This window comes from Eschrichtius robustus, chromosome 20, assembly GCF_028021215.1.
Source record: "Eschrichtius robustus isolate mEscRob2 chromosome 20, mEscRob2.pri, whole genome shotgun sequence".
Classification (NCBI taxonomy): Eukaryota; Metazoa; Chordata; class Mammalia; order Artiodactyla; family Eschrichtiidae; genus Eschrichtius; species Eschrichtius robustus.
Window position 1 is genome coordinate 7,563,844 of NC_090843.1, and position 19,433 is coordinate 7,583,276.

At 55.7% G+C, this 19,433-nt stretch overlaps 1 protein-coding gene across 3 annotated transcripts in view; it reads left to right on the top strand.

The window, feature by feature from the left end:
• SAP30BP (SAP30 binding protein) overlaps positions 1-17,746 on the top strand; it is a 33,243-nt gene extending 15,497 nt beyond the window's left edge. The window contains exons 4-11 of one of the 3 annotated variants that reach the window (XM_068531208.1): positions 4,756-4,798; positions 10,326-10,414; positions 12,547-12,638; positions 13,420-13,528; positions 13,910-13,961; positions 15,335-15,393; positions 16,245-16,329; positions 16,602-17,746. In XM_068531208.1, coding sequence (XP_068387309.1) covers positions 4,756-4,798; positions 10,326-10,414; positions 12,547-12,638; positions 13,420-13,528; positions 13,910-13,961; positions 15,335-15,393; positions 16,245-16,329; positions 16,602-16,783 — 711 coding nt within the window. In that variant the 3' untranslated portion in view covers positions 16,784-17,746. The remainder of the gene's footprint in view (positions 1-4,755; positions 4,799-10,325; positions 10,415-12,546; positions 12,639-13,419; positions 13,529-13,909; positions 13,962-15,334; positions 15,394-16,244; positions 16,330-16,601) is intronic. The other 2 variants (XM_068531209.1, XM_068531210.1) reach the window with 2 other exon arrangements.
• Positions 17,747-19,433: the final 1,687 nt, after the last annotated feature.

Consider the following 19,433-nt stretch of genomic DNA (forward strand, 5'->3'; position numbering starts at 1 on the left):
TCCGGGTGGGGGGAGGGTGCTGAAGTGGCCGGCAGGGAGCCCCCGGGGCCTCAGGCCACAGTGAGGGTTCATTTTTAAGTGGGTACCCTGCTCCTGAAGTGAGATGTCATTAGGGCGTTATAATTCCTGGGGCAGCCCCAGATCTGAGAGGACAGAAGATTTGGGAGGCTTTGTTTTACTGATCTGCCTCCCCAACTGCCCCCTTCTTTTAAGGTGCAGGATTACGTCATCCAACAGAAAACATGTCTGTAGCATTCTTTCCCATGGAGCGGGGAGAGGCTACCCTTTGCCCTCTGTTCAGAGTGCTTTCTCTGTGCCTAATGCTCCCAGAACTGGGGAGAAAAGGCGACGTTGAGGTCCGGCAGAATCCAGCTGCTGGAAGCTCCGTTGCTCTGTCTCAAGTTGGACGCCGGACCTTTGAGTGCACTTGGTGGGCTGGTTCCGGGAAGGGCTGATGAAGCATTGTTGGCTGTAAATAAACCTCCATTCTCCCCACCAGAAGCTGCTCCTCCTCTGCTGAGTAAATCCTCCCAGCTCACATGGCAGCTTGTCCCGCTTCGTGGAGCCATATTGTTTTTCCTTCCTTCCTCTGCTCCAGTCATAGTTTTGCTGGTGGCTGGACTTTTATATTCTCTGCAGGGGGAACCACATTTCAGATTCTGTAATTCCTGAGGACAAGGCCCCTGCCATGGCCGTTAGATTCTTCCACATCTCAGGCACAGTTGATTAAGAAGTCAGCAGTGTTGGGTTCAGACCACAGTCCTCCAGGGACGACCCCCAGCCCGCAGCAGCCACTCGCGCCCCAGTTGGTGGGACTGAAGTGAAGCCCAGGGAGGTTGGAGGGGTGCAGACAGTCTGAAGAAGAGGCCTCAGAGCTCTCTTTCCTCCCCTCCCTTTCCAGTCTTCTCACTAGGCTTCTTAGGAAGATGTGGATTTTGTTTTGCTTTGTTTTTCCTTGTGTCTTAATTGGACTTGAACTAGAGAGCAGAAATGGTTTACCTGGTATTTTCTCCTAGAAACTGCTATGTGAGATGCTCTCCTAGGCAAGAAAAGCACTCAGCCTGCTGTGTCTGAGGGGCGTGTGCTGTCATGTCCAGGTCTGGCCAGGTCTCTGGGCTGTGGGCTTCATGCCTCCCGGCTGACGCAGACATCCAACTGTCTGGTAAATAGATCTCCAGGCTGAGTTCATTTCTTTGAAGAACTGAATATCCACCTGGAGGCCAGGGAGGGTGGATTCACGCAAGTCAGGGCAGGTGTCCTTTGTGCCTTCGGAAACACCGCTTTGGGGGAAGAAAAGGAACAGTGGGGGTTCTTGTTGCTTTTCACTTGTATCCGCTTTGCTGCTCCCTTTCTGCCTCTTTAAGGACATACTGAGACTCTCTCTATAGCAGGTTTTGTAAAACCAGTTTCTTGAAGTACTGGCAGTTTAATGGTGTGAACCTTCCTTCTATCTCCTTAGCTCTGTCCTTTTAAATACTTCATCCGTTGTTTTTTCTGACACCATGGCTGGCTTCCGAGATAACTATCATGGGTGCATTGTTCATTTTTGTGCTGAATTCCTGGTATCTGAGGCATGACTGTCTCTCTGGGTCTATGTCTTGAATGTGGACCCCCCCCTCTCCTCCCCGCAACGCTGCTTTCATTGGATGAAACTTGCCTCAATGGACAGTTGAGCATAAATGGTTCTAAAAAGCATCTGTGGGGTACTGGACCCCTGTCTTCAGTGGTCTCACTGGACACCCCGACTCTCCCTCCTTGCTGGGCTTTCTTCAGCATCACTTGAAGTCCTGCACCCAACTCCACTCCAAGAGCCTGTGATGCTGCGGCTCAGGCCCTTTGCTGTGGGGCAGAGCCAAGCCCTTCTTCTCGGGCTCAGGGCAGGGGCCGGGGGGCGGGGTTAGGCTGCTTTAGGATCCGGAAGCACCGCGTCGTCGGCTTTCTTCTTTGGGGGCACCTTGGTACCACACCACATGCCCAGGAGCTCAGCAGGCCCACAACCAGCTTGTTCACGTCAGAGGGCAGAGGAATTCCATTCTAAAGCGTAACAAGGTGTGGCCACCAGGAGTCACAGAGTCCCACTGTTTGATTCTCCAGGGCCTTAGGAGTCACACGGGTACATGTGACACGAATGGGGGATCTGAACAACGACAGATTCCAAAGTCTTTCCAGGAGACCTTTGTGCAGAATGACATGGCTTCCAGTCTGTGGAGACTCATTTATACGTTTGGCTTTCAGGAGTCTCTCAAGGCAGGAGAATCTTCTCTTGCTTGCCGTTGGGTCCATGGTCCATTGGTCGATACTTTGCTTGGGGATAGTGTGGAGCTGGATTCCGCTGCTGGGAAGGTGGGGTGGGACTTCTTCCTGGGGGTGCTGGGTTTGGGATTGAATAAGAGGCCATAGCTCCAGGGGACTTCGGGTGCTCTCTGGGCACTACCTGCCCCTTCTGTCCGTGTGTGTGTGTGTGCGCGCGTGTGTGTGTGTGTGTGTGTGTGTGTGCGCGCGCACCCTGTGAGGGCAGAAAACCAGAGACTAGACTAGTTGGCAGATTGAAAGCAACTACCCAGTTAATTTTTTTTTGTTTTGTGGCATGTGTAAAAAGATAAACTTGGGGGGAAATGAGGAGCCAAGCCAAAAAAGGAAAGATTGAAAGAAGTGGAAAAAACTTCCTGTTTGTGATTTTGCCCTATCATTGCTTTTTCTCCCAGAGATGTGACTAAACAGACCTCAGCTAAGCCAGGCCAGGACCTTGTGATATGCAGGAATCCCCACCTCTCCCCACCCCTCCCCCTCCCGTCGCTGGGGCACAGGAGAGCCCCAGGGAGCCTCACAGCCTTTAATCTCACCGAGGAGCCCCTGGTGTGAACAAGTACTTTCCCCTTTGAAGAGAAGCTGCCTGTTTGGTGACTAACTTCCTGTGCCTCTGGAGCAGATGCGGCTGAATTCCCACATGGATATCTTGCCTCTTTCCTCGCTGCTCTGCATTTTGCCCACGAAAGGGGCTGGGGCAGTGCTTTGGGAAAGAGCTCTAGGGGGCCTTTGAAGAGTTAACGGGTCAGTCCTGTATGACCAGCCAAATGGCCCGGGAGGGGAGGAAGGATGTACCCACCTGATGCTTTCCCACAATTAGCACCCAGAAAGCTGTCCCCTAGAGGGAAAATTTAAGGACCTTTTACAGTCCAACGTTTTGTTACTGCCAGGCTCTTTAACATTGGTTCCTCCGGAGTCACAGCTACAAAGGGATTGTTGTGGGACCCGTGGAGACCGGCTCTCTCTGGCGAGCAGCTGGTGGATAAGCAGCCTGAATTTGGCACGGCAGCCCTCGGGTGCGCCTCCGCTTTGCCCACCTGATCGGCAGGGGGCGGGTGGCTGGAGGAGACGGTTGCTAAGCAGCCTGGCCTGGGCGTTATGCCCGTCCAGGTCGAATGAATAGCTGCAGTGTGCCGAAGAATGAGGGGGTTTTGGCCTGTCCCAGAACCAGGAGGAACTTTTTGGAGAAGGGGGCTAAGAACTGCTGCTCTGGTCTTGGCGTGGAGCCCGGGGGTGGGGGGTGGTCTTCCTGCCCCTTCCATTCTGAGACGTCACCTCGGTGTAACATTGCTTCGTGTCAGCGGAGTGCGCAGAGCTCCACGGCCGTTTCCATGTGCCCATCGGGTCCAGAGTTGTTACTGTCTTATGTCCTCCCTCACCAACCAGAGGGAGGGGGCGTGAGAGCCAACAATCTCATGAGCACAGCTTCTGCCACTGTGATCATTACCGTGTTATGGCACTTGGGACCCCTGACCTAACTGTGTTTGAGGGGCTCGGTTTCCCCAGAAATGGGGAAAGCAGGTACGTTCCTGCCGTTGTGCATTTGGGGCAGCAGAAGCAAGGAAAGGCCTTCCTCCCCAAGGTGCCCGGGTGTGTGACCACGGCTGGGACGGTGCCTCCTCCGGGCTGATTTGGTTTAGATGAAGCATTTGCTCTGAGCAGTGAAATCCAGAGCAAGTCCAGAGCAGTCTGAGGAGAAACCTCTGCTCCTAGGGCTCTGCACGCCTCCAGAACTGAAGGACGTGTGGGAGTGGGTGCTGGGGACAGGGGTTTGCAGGAAGGGTCAGAGAAAGCTTTTCTTTGGCGAGACTGTGAGCCAACGTAAGGCAAGCTGACAGGTGGGCCAGCGAGAGCCAGAGCGAGGCTGCCTCCAAACCGGGCCTTCCTGGGGCCAGTGCCGTGACTTGTTGAAGGCCCACTGCCCGCCTGCCCCCTGGTTCCATGAGCTACCCCCTTGTGATAAAGCCTCTCTTTTTTTGCTGAAACTGAGAGTAAGAAAAATCTCTTGGGAGCAGACAGTCGTTTTGGTCTTGCGATTCTCGTGTTGTAAAGTAGCCACCTCTTGCTTCCTGGGCACCAGCTGGAGGTGCTGGTGTTCTGGGGCGGCTGGCCGGGCCCTGGGAGAGCAGCGAGCAGGGTCCAGGTGGGCAGCTGTCCATGGCTGGTGTTTGCTTTCCTCATCGTTGGGGGTACTGGTCACTGCTGGGGGCCGTGGAGGAGAGACAAGCAGGTGTCTGGAGCGTCCCAGCTGCTCTGATGAAGGAAGAAGGGGTATTCGGAGGTTCAGGGGTCCCAGGATCCCCCAAAGTATCCGCTCACTCTCGGGGCTCTTTACGGTGCTTTCACCTTTTCTCCTTCCTTAAAAATCCTGAGTGGTGTCAGTGAGGAGAGTGACTGTGGGTCAGGAAGCCCGGGCTTACTCCTTGTGTTTCTGTTCTTCTTTTGCAGGATAACCCAGAAGTAGAAAAGCGAGATCCCCAGGAATTAGTTGGTGAGTATCCGGGGGTGGTGGGGGCGAGCCTCGGGGGCAGGTCTCCGAGCCTCACCCAGAGCCAACTGGCTTCCAGCCACGCAGGCGGCTTCTCTCTGCTTCGGCCAAGGCAACTGTTCTGCCGCAAGCCTGCGTCTTCAGACTCTCACAGGGCCTTTGGCATTTTCTAAGACGTCTGGATAAGACACCCAGGGAAAAATTCTTCTTTGACAATCAGATTCATGGTGCGTTTCACTGGGCTTTGGTCATTTGCCAGTGTTGTCAAGAGGGATTCAGGGCCCCCTTCAGCTGGGAGCTCGTTCCCCTTGTGCCCTGCGCCCGTCCTCCGGCCTTGTACCCCCGCAGCCCCCTCCGCTGGCACATTCACGGGCTCAAGGAGCAAACATGTGGCCTCTGCTGGCACCCTACTCTGTCCCCAGGAGGGAACATGCCTGACAGCCCTGGGGTCTGGGGCCCTTTGTGTGACTGGCCAGGGCGGTTACATTTCTGGAAAGTGACACACGTGTCATCCCAGTTCCGTGTTAACCTCAGCCTCTTAATCCTTTTAGGAAGCCTCTCAGCTCCTTCAGTTTGGCCACGGACTTTGTAAGGGCTCTCCCAAGGCCTGGCCCAACCTCACGGTGGGGGGACCTGCCCTCCCTCTCTGTGGCGACTGTGCCCGTCTCTCTCTGTCTCTCTCCGCCTGCTCCACTGGTCTTCACAAAGCGGGTTCCTGCTCCCTGTGGCCCTGCTTCTCAGGCGGCCTGCAGAGCCCGCTCCTCTGCTTCCAGACGGAGCCTTTGAGACGTACTTACTCTGCCCTGGGAAGCCCCGGACTCAGCCTGGAAATGCTGCTTCCTGCACCCCCTCCAACCTGACCTTTCTCTGGATAGGATCCCTTCACCGGTGATGGGAGATAGGGACCCATTCTGGTTTTCCGGACTGAAAGAACTGAAAATTGTTCATTATATTTGTCTTCTGAGGAAGGATTGGGTAGCAGCGTGACCACACTGAGCAGCCCAGATGCCCAGTGGGATCCTGCCTTTATCCCCAAGTTTTCTGATGAGTGGGGTATGAGTCTCTCCCACCCTATAAAAACCCAAAGTTTCCTAAAACCTTAGAGTTTGCTCTTGGAAAATGGCGCCGTAGGGGTGGCCCAGTGGGCTTCACGGGCAGAAAGAACCGAGCGCAGCCTCACCGGGCCGCCCGTGGCCTTCCCCGAGTGGGGGATGGCCTGGAGCCTCGGCCTCCTCTCGCCTCCGGTCCCTGCTGCTCACACCGAGACGCTGGGGGTGGGGCGTGGGGTCCGAAGCGCCTGCCCAGGAGCCCAACAAGGCAGCGCCCTCCACTCCTGCTGGCAGCGCTTGGCGAGCGGTGCAATGTGTGTGGGCACCAGCCATCTCAGCCCCGACTTCTTCCACAACCGGCTTTCACTTTTGCTCTCCTTGTCACTTTTTGAAAATAGCTTTGTTGAGGTGTAACTTACATAGAGAAGATTCGCCAGCTTTTAGTGTTAACTCCCACCACAGTCGTGACGTAGAACATTTCCATGACTCCAAAGTGTTCCCCCATACCCCTCCCCTTGCAGACATTTCCTCCCTCAGCCTCAGGCAAGCAGTGATCTACTTTCTTCGCTGTAGTTTTGTCTTTTTTAGGATTTCTTATAAATCAGGATTTGTTGGCCTCGGCACGATTGACGTTTCGGGCTGGTTAATTCTTTGCAGTGGGGGCCTGGCCTGTGCACCGTACAGTGTTTTAGCAGCATCCCTGGTCTCTGCCCACTAGGTGCCAATCGCAGCCCCCTCGTCCTGCCAGATATGACAACGAAAAATGTTTCCAGACACTGCCAGATGTTGCCTTGGGGGGCAGAAATGCCCCTGGTTGAGAATCATTGATACAAATGGAATCACAGTTTGTTGGGGGATTTTCTGTTGCTTTTTTGTTTGTTTGCTTGTTTTTTGGTCTAGTTTCTTACACTTCCCATAGTGTTTTTGAGACCCATGCATGTTCTTGAGAATATCCATAGTTTCTTTTTTTTATTGCTAATATTATCTCATTGTAGGAGTTATACCGCAATTTCTTGAATCCAGTCACCCACAGAGAACACAGGTGGAGCTTTAAGTCTCATAGTTTGGATTCCTCTTCCCATTTCTCACTGAGGAGGTAGTAGTTGACCTGTACAGAGTGGCTTCTGCTCATGGGACCGTGGTTGTCAGCACCTCTGCCTGAACTCAGCTCCTTTTTTTTTTTTTCTTTTTTTTAAATTTTATTCATTTACTTATTTTTGGCTGCGTTGGGTCTTCGTTGCTGCGCACGGGCTTCTCATTGCGGTGGCTTCTTTTGTTGTGGAGCACGGGTTCTAGGTGTGCGGGCTTCAGTAGTTGTGGCACACGGGCTCAGTAGTTGTGGCTCACGGGCTTGGCTGCTCCGCGGCATGTGGGATCTTCCCAGACCAGGGCTCGAACCCGTGTCCCCTGCATTGGCAGGCGGACTCCCAACCACTGCACCACCAGGGAGGCCCCTCAGCTCCTTTTATTCATGCCTCTGGATGTAGGACTTGGGTTGCTCTGCTGGTGTGGGCAGCGTTTTCATATGTATAGACAGCCCCAGGTTTAATGGAGCAAAGGAAAGCAGAGAAGCTGGCCCAGGGCTCCCCAGCACTGTATGTAGCTGCCTGACAGAGCTAAGCGTGGGTGTCCTGCCATCCCCTCCAGTTGCCCCACCGGTGCCCCGTGGGTGGGCCTGGAACAGTGGCCCTGGGTGGTAAGCCAGTTGGGTCTCTAGTGAGCCAGAGACACTCCACTGCCTCCTGCTTCCAGCCCCACAATACCTGCCAGGCATCCCTTCACTCCTGCCATTACAGAAGCCCAGCTGAATAGCTGCTCCTGCGCAGATTCATACCTGGCAACTATGGATACCAGCACTGGTTTGGGACTTGGGCGCGCACCTGGGGTGAATCATGCTGACGGCAGGCTTCTCAGATCCTGAGTATGGCTGCCTGCCTAGAACACCCCAAGCAGACCTGGAGCAGCCACAGACACGAGCTGCCCCCATGTGCCTGGATACGCATCTCGATGTGTTTCCAGGGAAAATGGTTTGAGGCTGGCTACTCAATAGCCATATATGTGGGTCTGATGTCTTCTGCTTTCGATTCATTTTGAGACTTAGGAAAGACAGAATCACAGAAAGATTGCTCCTGAAATCTGTGAGGTAAACTTTTATCGAGTTTCCTGAATGTATCCCTTCATTTGCCAGCTACTCCCGAGGAATTTTCTCATTCCTAGCCCAGTTCCAAGCCCAGGAGCTCAGGAGGGGCTCTCCCTCTCCCTGTCACACTGTATGCCATTTGAGCCCAAGTGTGGCTGGGTTGCTAATGGCAACAGTGCCACACCCTGTTTTTCCAAAAGGCTTTCCTGGCAAATGCCAGAGGGCACTCTTTGTCTCTCTGTCACATGCACACATACACTCTCCACCCCAGGGAAGCCTTGACCCTCTTTGCTGTGCGCCCAAAGCCTGCCCCGGCCCTTCTTGCTTTTGTTGCTGATGCTTACGAAATGCGAGAACCAGCACACCCCAGCTGATTCCACTCTCAGCCGGCCTCTGCAGCCTGCTTGAGCCTCAGGCTTACACCTCCTGCCTCTCCCAGAGCTGGGAGGAAGGAGGAAGTCAGGATGAGATTGAACTCCTGCCAGATCTGGGTGTCCCTTGCTTCAGGAGACAGGAGACAGAAGGAGGGTGCTGGGCAAAGAGAAGCACATGGTTCTGTGGTGAAAACCGCTCCCGGGCTGCACTGGTGTCTCAGTCCACAGCAGGATCTGTCACCCAGTCTCTGTCCTCTTCCTTCACCCAAAATGGCAGATCTAGTGCTCTGTTCCTGGGGCACGTCCAGTGAGAATCCACCGACAGTGAGAATCGGCACGTGTATCCAGGGTAGGAGACTGTGCCTGGGCTTGGGCCCCAGCCTCAGTGTTTACAGTGTGTGCAGGCTCCTTTGGCAGCAGCTGAGACTAGTGAAGCTCAAAGCAGAAATCAAAGCACTTTATCTGCTAAGAAAATATTAACCCAGCCTTGGGAGAGAAGGGGAAGGCTCGCTAGGCCATCCCCAGGCAGTCCAGGCAGCCACTTGGGGCTAAGAAGTCTCGCCTGGGGCCAGGCACACGGCGGGTACCCAGTAAGTACTCGCCGGATGTCATTGGTGCTGGCTTGTGCATTCTTTGCCTTCATCCTGCCCCACCCCGCTCCGCCTGCTGTTTGCTCACCGTATAGTCCTTTTCATGAGAGAACGTTTTAAAAGCACATACAGACTCTTACAACAAACAGCGCATTGTCTGAGTGATCCAGAGCACAACTCTGCAGTCGCAAGGGTGGCCAGAGGCAGCATGGAGGGGAGTGGAGAGAGAGAGAAGCTTGGGTGGGCAGGGGCAGATCTCCAAGGGAATTGCCCCCTGGGAGTTGTGGTTCTTCACTTCACAATCAGACCTTTTGTTCCCAAGAACGAAGTGGACCAAGAGCGGGTTGATTGGTTTACTAGTAAAGGACCGTGGACTGCTCAGGTGGCGCAGTGGTTAAGAATCCGCCTGCCAGTGCAGTGGACACGGGTTTGAGCCCTGGACTGGGAAGATCCCACATGCCGCGGAGCAGCTAAGCCCGCGAGCCACAACTACTGAGCCCATGCGCCTAGGGCCCGTGCTCCGCAACAAGAGAAGCCACCGCAGTGAGAAGCCCGCGCACCGCAAGGAAGAGTAGCCCCCGCTCGCCGCAACTAGAGAACGCCGGCGTGCAGCAACGAAGACCCAGCACAGCCAAAAATTAATTAATTAATTAATTTTAAAAAACATTAAAGGGCCCTAAGCTAATAACCAACAGGTCCTTTTGTAAATGTCATTTATGCACAAGGCAGTATTGAGTGCTTTGAGTCCCGAAGCCTAGGGAACCCTGAGCTGCTCCTGTAGCCTGGGTAGGAGAGCCTGAGGTGAGAAGGATGGCACCAAGCAACTCTGAGTTTCCGGGATTCTGGGAGGGTGTTTCAGGGGCAGAGCCCCTGGGGGGCTGGAGCTGGTCACGTTATGAGCCAGCGGTGTGCACATCTCTTCCCAGCCTCAAGTTCAGCGACTTCACATTGGTAGCTTGACATTAGCCATGGGGAGAATTTACACCACAGAAACAGGCAGATGCTGCAGGTCGTGGCTGTGCCCCTCCCCGCCTCCCAGCTGGGTGTTAAACATCCACCAGCGCGCCCCAGGACATAGCCTTTCGTGGGTGAGCTGCTGTGACGTGGCCACACGCCATCTTTATGCTCGTGCCCTCCGCCTGACCTTCTCTTCCCCTGGGTTGGCACGTGCCGGCTCCTTCTGGTCATTTGATCTCAACTCACAGGCACCCTCTCGGAGTGCTACTCCAGACACCCTGTTTTACTGTTTCGTAGCGTGTATCCCTCCTCGAAAGTGTGTTATCGGCCTTTTTTTGAGGGGGGGGATTATTGTCCATGTCTGTCCCCCACCCTAAGCCTCCCACCCACCCACAGAATTCTTCTCTGTTCTTTCCACAGCCTCCTTTTCTGAAAGAGTCCGGAACATGTCACCTGATGAAATCAAGATCCCACCGGAGCCGCCCGGCAGATGCTCAAATCACTTACAGGTAAGCACAGCGCTCGGCTGCTGAGGCCCGTGTAGTCTAGGAGGCCTGGGACAGGTGTCTGGCTCGGTCTGACTTTAGGAGGCTCTGGACGGCCCGAGTGGGAAGGAGCCTGCAGTCCTGGTGACCTCCCTTAGGCTGCTCTCAGGAGTTTGCTCTGTACCCAATGCCACCCTCTGCTGCTTCAGCTGGGGCCCCTAGCTGCCCTCAGTGATGTCCTAACCAGAGAAAACAACATGCCTCTTCTGGGCAACCCTGAGCCAATGGGACCATCTCGGAGGGAACTTTGCTAAGAAACTGAGGGATTGTCAGAATGTAAAATAAACAAATAGAAGTGCAAAAGCACAAGCACGGATACGCATAAACTTCAGTCCTCGTTTTCCTGAAATGCCAGCTCACTGGCTCCTTGTCTGACGAAACCTGGTGCAGACCTGACCTGAGGAGATGGAACGGTGAGTGCGGTCACTCCCTTGGGAGCAGGACCTCAGGGGACAGCCGGGATTACACCTCCTGGTCAGCCTCGGTGGTTGTTTCTCCCTGTCCCTCTGCACGTTCCACTGTGAAGGAGACTTTGTGACAGTAGGTCAGACATGCACGGCTGCCCCCAGAGTGGTGCCCGGTCCACCTGCTCTACCTTTGATCCTGTAGGTTCTACTGGTGCCTCTGGCCACACCCCAAGCCCCCGCAGCACGCTGGCGGACGGATGACTAAAGGGACCTGGGGCTGGGGATGCGGCTCACGGTCTCTTCTCCTCCCGCAAGTCTCCTGCCTTTGCTGAGGTCGTCCCCCACCACCACCACCTACCACCCGCCCAGCATCGAGTCACCCCTGCGCCAGGCAACAGTCCACAGCCTGTAAGAACTCTCCAGCAGTCCACCAGGCGGAGACAGGCGGCCCAGCCTTCAAGATCAGAGTATTTCTCCTTCTTCGATCCTCCTAGTGGTAGAAACCATGACACTTGAGCAAACGTTTTAGTTCACCTGAAACGGGAGGACCCGTCTGATGGCCCAGGAGACACAGAAAAGTCTTCTGTAAAATACAGATCTTCCTCCATCTGCCGAGCCTTCTGGATAGGCAGCCCTCCGTCACCCTTAAAGAGATAACGTGGAGGCGTGTCACACCCAGCTTCTCTCTTCCCTGGGAAATGTGTCACGAACTTCTCTCTGCAGTTCAGTGCTTCCTCCAGCCATTCTTGGCTTCCAACAGAGGGAGTGGGTCATCTCTCCTGATGTGCCCAAAGGGCCTCGCTCAGGCCCTCCCAGCCTGCCCACCTCCTCTTGCAGGTGAAGAGTGCCCCAAATGTTTTCCTCTGGACAGTCTGTGTTTAGCTGCCGCTAGTGGGGGAGGCGGCCGAGTGACCCTTACCTGGGCCAGCGCCAGCCTTCCTGGGTAAGACCGCTCCTCCTCAGAGGTGGCTCTGCCCTGAGACTCGGGTTCCTGGGGCCTCTTCATGCGCCAGACAGCCCTGATGCCATCTGTTGTGGACCTCATCTCTGTGGGCCTGGGGACACTTGTGGCATTGGCCCAGATCCCTGCCAGGTGGTTCTTCTGTTTTCCATTGAGCCAGGGCAGGGGCATGGAGGGGAGTTTGGATGAAAAATGACCTCTTGACCCCTGACGGTGCCTCTTGATAAAGTGGTGGGGACCGGCCATCTGTGAGCCGCCCCTCAAAGGACACTGGGGAGACTTGTGACACCTCTACTCCTGCCTTCCTAGATCTCCTGCTGAGGACCTATCCCCATGTTAAAATTCAAAACCAGCCTTCAGCCCCTGCCCGTCAACACTAAAGCCTGAAACACCTCTTCAAGTGATTCAGGAACTGATTAACCAAGTGGGGATTTGTTCACTGTCTTCTCTGCGGCTTCTCTGCCTTGACCTTCTTATTCTTCCCTCTACTAACCACTCAAAGGGGGTCAGAAGAGAGCAAAGCAAAAGCAGGCTGGTCTCCGTCTATCTTATCTGTGCTCGGTGCTGGTCACAGGCTGGGTGGTGGAAGACCGTATGGCTGGAGCAGGGCTTCACGTGGCTCTGTGGCTCTCCTGGGTCCTCATGTCCACACAGCATGTGTGACCACAGACTGGGATCATGAGGCGGTGAGGTTCTGTCATAGTCATTCTTCTGTTTCTCTTCCACAGGACAAGATCCAGAAGCTTTATGAGCGGAAGATAAAGGAAGGAATGGATATGAACTACATTATCCAAAGGAAGAAGGAATTTCGGAATCCCAGGTGAGTTTCCCATGAGCCTGCAGGGTCAGTTGGGTGGTTGATGTTGGACTGGGGACGGGGATGCCGCCATGGAGGTGGCAGGGAGAGGCCCAGCTCAGATCACACCTGAGCCCAAAAGGGCCATCACCCAGACTGCATTACCCTCGCCGAGGCTTACCGTTTACCGTTGAAGAGCCAGATTGAACACGTAAAGCAGAGTGGAAGCCGAGAGACCTGGGCTGGGCGGGGGTGCCTGGCTGTGTTCTCATTCCCACTCTGCTCCTAAAGCATGTGACCTCTCAAGGCCTCAGTGTCCGCTGCCGTTCGATGAGGGGATTGGACCAGATGATCACCCCAGGTCCTTCCACCTCTAGGAAGTGGTTGATTCTGTGCGCAGGTGAGAGGTCTGAGAAACAGAACTGTGTCTGGGTCTTAACTCCGTCCAGTGCTCAAGCAAGTGACACACCCAGGAAGGAGCCTCGTGTGCAGATAGCCGAGACCTGCCCTGGCCCCTATGGGCCTAAGTGGGGTAGCCCCAACCAAACCACGCACACTGAAGGTCAGATGTCCGGTTAAGAACAGAAACTGCAGCCCTCACCTCGACACCGTATTCGTCCTGGCCACTGGCCCCAGTCCATCTCTCTGGGAGGCTGGAGGGCCAGAAGTGACTTTTAATGTCAAGCCAGTGGACGTTTCCCCTTCCATCCGGAAGCTTGCTTAGAACAGTTCAGCCGGATTTAAAGGCTTCACCTGAGCCCAGGCACCAAATGGTTCTGATCTCTTGAACTCTGGCGCCACACAGGGCCCGGCTCTCAGGCCTGCTCAGCGCCTTGCGGTTTTCCTCTTTCAGCATCTATGAGAAGCTCATCCAGTTCTGTGCGATTGACGAGCTCGGCACCAACTACCCGAAGGTATGTTCCACCCGCAGAGGCTGAGGGTGAGAGAGGGTACCCGGGGCCCTGTGCTCATCCCGCTGGGTCCAGCCTGGCACCTCTGAAGGGTCCACACTGCAGCACTGCCAGCTGAGGAGCGCAGTTCCCGTCTCTCCTGTTTGAGCCCCGGGGCCTCTGATTGGCTAGGGCCTGAGCGTGGACTCGCCGTGCCCTGTAGAACAGCCTGTGCACACATGCATCTCTGCCCTCATAACCCTAAGGAGGACTGGCTGGAGACCAGGGCTAACAGCTGAGCCCCTGTGCCCTTGAAGGCAGGAGACTCCAGGCCAGGAAGATCCACGGGAAGACTCAGGGAAGGCACTTCAACCTTTGCCGCAGCTTTAACCTTTTCTTTTTCAGGATATGTTTGACCCCCATGGCTGGTCTGAAGACTCCTACTATGAGGCATTAGGTGCGTAGCTGTCCGTCTGCCTGCTCACCCATCCGTCTGTCTATCCCTCCAGTCATCAGGCAGCACAGATTTCAGGGTCTCCTCCATGTCCGGCCATGTCTGAGGAGCTGGGTATACAGCCTTGAAAGGTCCAGACCCCATCCCTGACTTATGAGGCTTACAGTACAGCAAAGAAGACAGGATTAAAGGAGTGATCCAGCGATGACAGGTGTGGGGATGGTGGGCGTGCAGGCAGGGCCACCTAATTGGGCCAGGGGTGGGGCGGCCTCACTGAGGAAACCGGGTCCGAGGTGAGGTTTGAAGGTGCACAGAGACTGACCGAGCAGGTGTAGACGGTGTCCCAGGCAGGGGCCAGCGGGAGTGCAGCAATCTCGGAAGGGGCCCATCTGGGAGAACTGGGAGGAATTTCAAAGGGCCCGTTTCCTCGGATGCCTGGTCCCAAACCAGCAGCCTGTGAACCAGATCTGGCCTGTAGGTGTGTTTTGTTTGGCCCATACGAGTTTTGTCTTGCTTTAATTTGAATTAGTTGACAACGTTTTATCTAAACATGTAGGGACTTCCCTGGTGGTCCAGTGGTTAAGACTCCGAGCTTCCAATGCAGGGGGCGTGGGTTCGATCCCTGGTCAGGAAACGAAGGTCCCACGGGCTGCGTGGCACGGTAAATAAATACATACATACATACATTAAAAAATACATTAAGGGACTTCCCTGGTGGTGCAGTGGTTAAGAATCCACCTGCCAATGCAGGGGACACGGGTTCAAGCCCTGGTCCGGGAAGATCCCACATGCCGCGGAGCAACTAAGCCCGTGCGCCACAACTACTGAGCCTACGTGCCACAACTCCTGAAGCCCGCACGCCTAGAGCCATGCTCCGCAACAAGAGAAGCCACCGCAATGAGAAGCCCGCGCACCACAACAAAGAGTAGCCCCCGCTCGCCGCAACTAGAGAAAGCCCGCGCGCAGCAACGAAGAACCACGCAGCCAAAAATACATTAAAAATAAATAAATTTATTTTTAAAAATACATTAAAAATACATGCATAAAAAAAGGCATACATTAAAAAATAAAAATCCAAGGTTCCGGCTGCTCTTGGTTGCTGAGAAGGTAGTCACACTAGGCCAGCATTCCCAGCCAGCTGAAGCCGGGAACAGCTGACCCCTCCAGATGGCAGTGCACAGCCCCAGCCTCGGGGCCTTTAAGTTTGAGGCCCCTGCTTCATGCTGCCCGAGCGCTGGCACTTAATTTTGCCCACCACAAAGGGATGCTTCAAACAAGAACCCCGGGGAAGCGGCAAGTGCTAGTCCTTCAGCCTGAAGTATCTCCTCGTGTGGGAGTTGTTTCGGCTGCTTGTGTAACTGCCCGTCTTTTCGTAGCCAAAGCCCAGAAGATTGAAATGGACAAATTGGAAAAGGCCAAAAAGGAGCGAACCAAAGTAAGTGATGGACGGCAGTCCTGATGAAGAGGGCAGCTGTTCAGAGCGCACGGGTCCTGCTGGCTAAGCCCTGGGACGTCCAGGCTGCTCTCCCCACAACCACTGGTGCATCGCCTGACAACGCTCTGAGCAGCCTTCGGTGTGCCCTGTGCTGGATTTTAAGCCTCCCTAACTCAGCTTGAAGACGCTTCCCGGTTGCTTCCGTTTGGTTTCTTGGCATCTTATATTTGCTGCATTACATCCCTTCACACACACACACACACACACCACACCACACCACACCACACCACACCACACCACACCACACCCCGTTAACAGCCATAGACCCCTGGGGGCTTTCTCCCTTTGTCGTCATAGGTGTTCTCCTCGGCCTGAACGGAGGCAGATATTTCCTTCCCAGAGCGCTCTGGTCTGTGCCTTTCTTGGCTTCCAGAGCTGACCTCTGCAGCCTGCCTTAGTGCGTCCCTGTAGGTCCCATGCCTGATGGCCCGGCAACCCTTCCTTTTAGGATCCTGAGCACGCTGCTTCCCAAGCAGCACCGCCTCCCGCGGAGTGTGAGGGCGGGGGCCTGGGCCTGAGGTGGGGCGGCGGGCAGGGGTGCCCGAGCGCAGAGACACAGTGGTGCCGGGAGGGGTCCGATGTCTGTTGGGGAAGCTCTCTTCAGAGGATTAAACCCCCTTCGAGCGCCTGCCTCACACCTCTCCTACCCCTGGACGGTCAGAGCAGAGCTGATTCTCACGGCCTCCTTTGTGTGGTGCCGACCTCCTGTCCCCTGGGAGCAGACAGCTGGCAGGACGACGTGGATACACAGCTTTGCACAGGTTTTAACGCTCGTCCCTGTCGCCTTCCAGATAGAGTTTGTGACGGGCACCAAGAAAGGGACCACGACCAACGCCGCCGCCGCCACCACCGCCACGGCCAGCACAGCTGTTGCAGGTAGACGGCGGCTCCGCTTCCCGGCCACTCCACAGACGGAGCGAGGGCTTCCCTCCCTTGTTCTGGGGAACAGGGCCTGGCCTCGCTGTGGTTTGTGCTGAGCCCGCTTTGGAGCCTGGGGTGGGGTCCCGGTTCACTGGCTGCCCCTTGGCTTTCTGAGGCTAGGGGCCCTGCAGTTTCTGCCCCCTGAGCTCTGACTGCTGGCCTCCTGGAAAGGGAGTGTTGCTTTATGGTTGGTGTTGATCCTGGCTTCTCGCTTGCCTTACCCCCAGACGCCCAGAAGAGAAAGAGCAAGTGGGACTCGGCCATCCCGGTGACGACGATAGCCCAGCCCACCATCCTCACCACTACGGCCACCCTACCCGCTGTCGTCACGGTGACGACCAGTGCCAGTGGCTCCAAGACCACCGTTATCTCTGCCGTGGGCACCATCGTGAAGAAGGCCAAGCAGTGACCTGAGGGACCAGCTCGGGGTGGCTCGGACATTCTCCTTTCCTTCAAGGGGAGGAGCCACTCTGGGACTTGACGAGACTGTGCAGCCCGGTGACCTATGCCCGCTGGGAGGCACCACTTTGTATATTTCAGGACTGGGACCTGCTCCCTGGGTGCCACCCCGAGAGGAGACTCCGTGCAGCCTTCCAGCTGGAAGAGACGTTGCTGTAGCAGAGTGGGGCACTGTGGACAGTGTCCTCCACGCCGTGGGGTCTGCCGCCCTATTAAAAGCGCTGTATCCTTACATCTCAGCATCTCGGATGCACTGGCCTCTTCTACAGTCTGTTTTCAGGCAAACGTGAAAGCTCAAGTGTCCTCCCCATCTTCTTGGTTGGGATTGTCAGGATTGACAGTGGGATGACCAAAGCCTGTGGCGCTGCTCAGAGAAGGTGGCCCAGGAAGTGACTGTGGTCATGCCCAGTGAACGCCTCTTGGCGTGGGCGGGCAGGGTCCAGAGGGCAGGGGAGGCCCCAGTTCCCGCTGTCTGCTACCCTGACCCTGCAACTCAGCCAGTCCTCAGGCAGGAGCCCAGGCCTCTACTCCCTTGGGGGCAGTTGAGCCCTCCTCGGACCACTTCTTGGACACACCCCAGTTTTTGAAGTCAAGCCAGTGACCAGGAGGGCTGGGGTTGACCCCCAGCCCATGCAGGGAGGGGGCGAGGTGTGAGCAGGCCCGGTGTGGGGAGATGAGTCACCTCCTGGCATGGCTGGGCAGCCGCTCATTGTTTACGTGAAACCCGGCTCCTGGGAGGCTCCCGCCACCCCACCCTTCCTGTGCCGGTTATCTCTGCCCCACAGCAGCACCCGGGCAGCGCCAGTGGCCGCCAGGCTCCTTTTGGGGCCAAAACAGATTTCCCAGCCGCTGCCAGGCCTGGAGTCCGAGGCCGGAGGGAATGGGTCTGCCTTTCCTGCTCTCTGGCAGCTCGCTCCTCCGGCGGTAGGGCTTCGCGTTCAGAGAAGGCGGCGGGGCTGTGAGGGGCAGCAGGGTTGCTTCCCTCGGGCGGGTGGGGGATTAGAAAGGTGGTCCCAAGGTTGTGCCCGATACTGCTGCATGACCAGAGGGGTGTGACAACCCTGCCCTGTGGTCCCCAAAATAGAGATCGAGTCACACTCGCCCCCTCCCCACAAACATACACTCGGCACCAGAAGAGGTCGGTTCTCCCCCTCCCCTCCTTTGTGAAGACTTCGCAACCCTGGAGAGAGGAGCTGCTGTCCCCTGAGTCAGAAGGGGCTTCCTGCCCTGCAGCCTCCTCCGACAGGGACCGCTCGTTCCACAAGGGCCCCGTGGAGCTTGTGTGGGCGGCAGCGTGGGACTGTGGGGACAGCAGGAGCGGGGTCAGCACCTCTGCTCTGGATCCCAGTTTAAAGCAAGTTGAGTTTGAGTCGCGTCTTGGGCCCTTCTGTAAGCCTTCTTTGTCAGATCACGGTAATAAAGCTTCTTAAGGTGGTTGTGGAGAATCAATGAGATGATTTATACAAAAGTTTTAGTTAATAAAACTGTAATGTACTCTACACATGTCTGTTGTTGGCCAATCCAGTTCCTTCTTGTTTTAGACCAAGGAGGGAAGCAAACTCCTGAGATGATAAAACTGGCCAGGGTCGTGGCCTTTGACTGTGCTCTGGGCACCCCCAGCCCTGGCCGTCAAGCTGTCCGGTTGGATCAGTAATGACTGTTTCCCCTGCGGGGCTCAGCCGCTGGGGCCCTGGGCAATGAACACAGTCTGGGGGTTGGGCAGCCCAGAGTTGGCAGAGTTGTTCCACTTACAAGCCTTGTGAGTGGGGTGAAGGTCTTTAATACCGCTGAATTTCAGTTTATTCTCCTGTAAAACAGGATTGGTACCTGCCCACCTTAGTTCCACTGAGGGTGCCACAGGGGTGGCTTAGCTTTCTCTGGAGACTGGGTGTCCCCAGCACGCGGGTCCAAAGTCCTCTGTCTCTGCTCACAGACCGCCTGTGCAAGCTGAACCCTACTCCCACCCACCCATACATCCCCTCCCCTCTTCCTATGGTCCTCATCTTGGGTGATGGCATCATGATCATCCAGGGCTCACAGCTGCATCCTGGACCCCTGTGCTCTACCCCACAACGAATGGGTCACTTCAGAAACCCCTCCCCCACCATTGTTATTGCTGCCTCAGTTCACTGATTGCTTCGGCCTCATCTGCTGCCTTTCTCACTCTCCCACTCCCATCCAAGCTCCAGTCCGGCTCTGGGGAGCCTGCACCCCAGCTCTGGCCACGTCATGCGCTCTCCCGCTGCCCACAGGAGATTCCACTTCAGCCTGGCAGGCAAGGCCACCAGCATTCTCATCACCTCGCCAGTCTCCCCCCTCCACACCCCGCCCCGCCGCTGACCCTGCCCACGCCCCCATGCTTGGCTTCTCCCAACTTTCTCACCATTGCCCTTGTATCACTCCCTACCTGGGCACATATACCTTCAAGGTGCAGCTCAAGATTTTCTTAACCCCTTCCTGACTCCCCTGGGCGTTAGTTGCTCCTTTCTCAGGGCTCCCACATCTCTGATAACACTACTGCCTTACCACTTCTGTCCACACGTTGGGCTGAGACCACGGTTCTCTTACGAGCGGAAACAACACAATCCAACAAAGCTGTG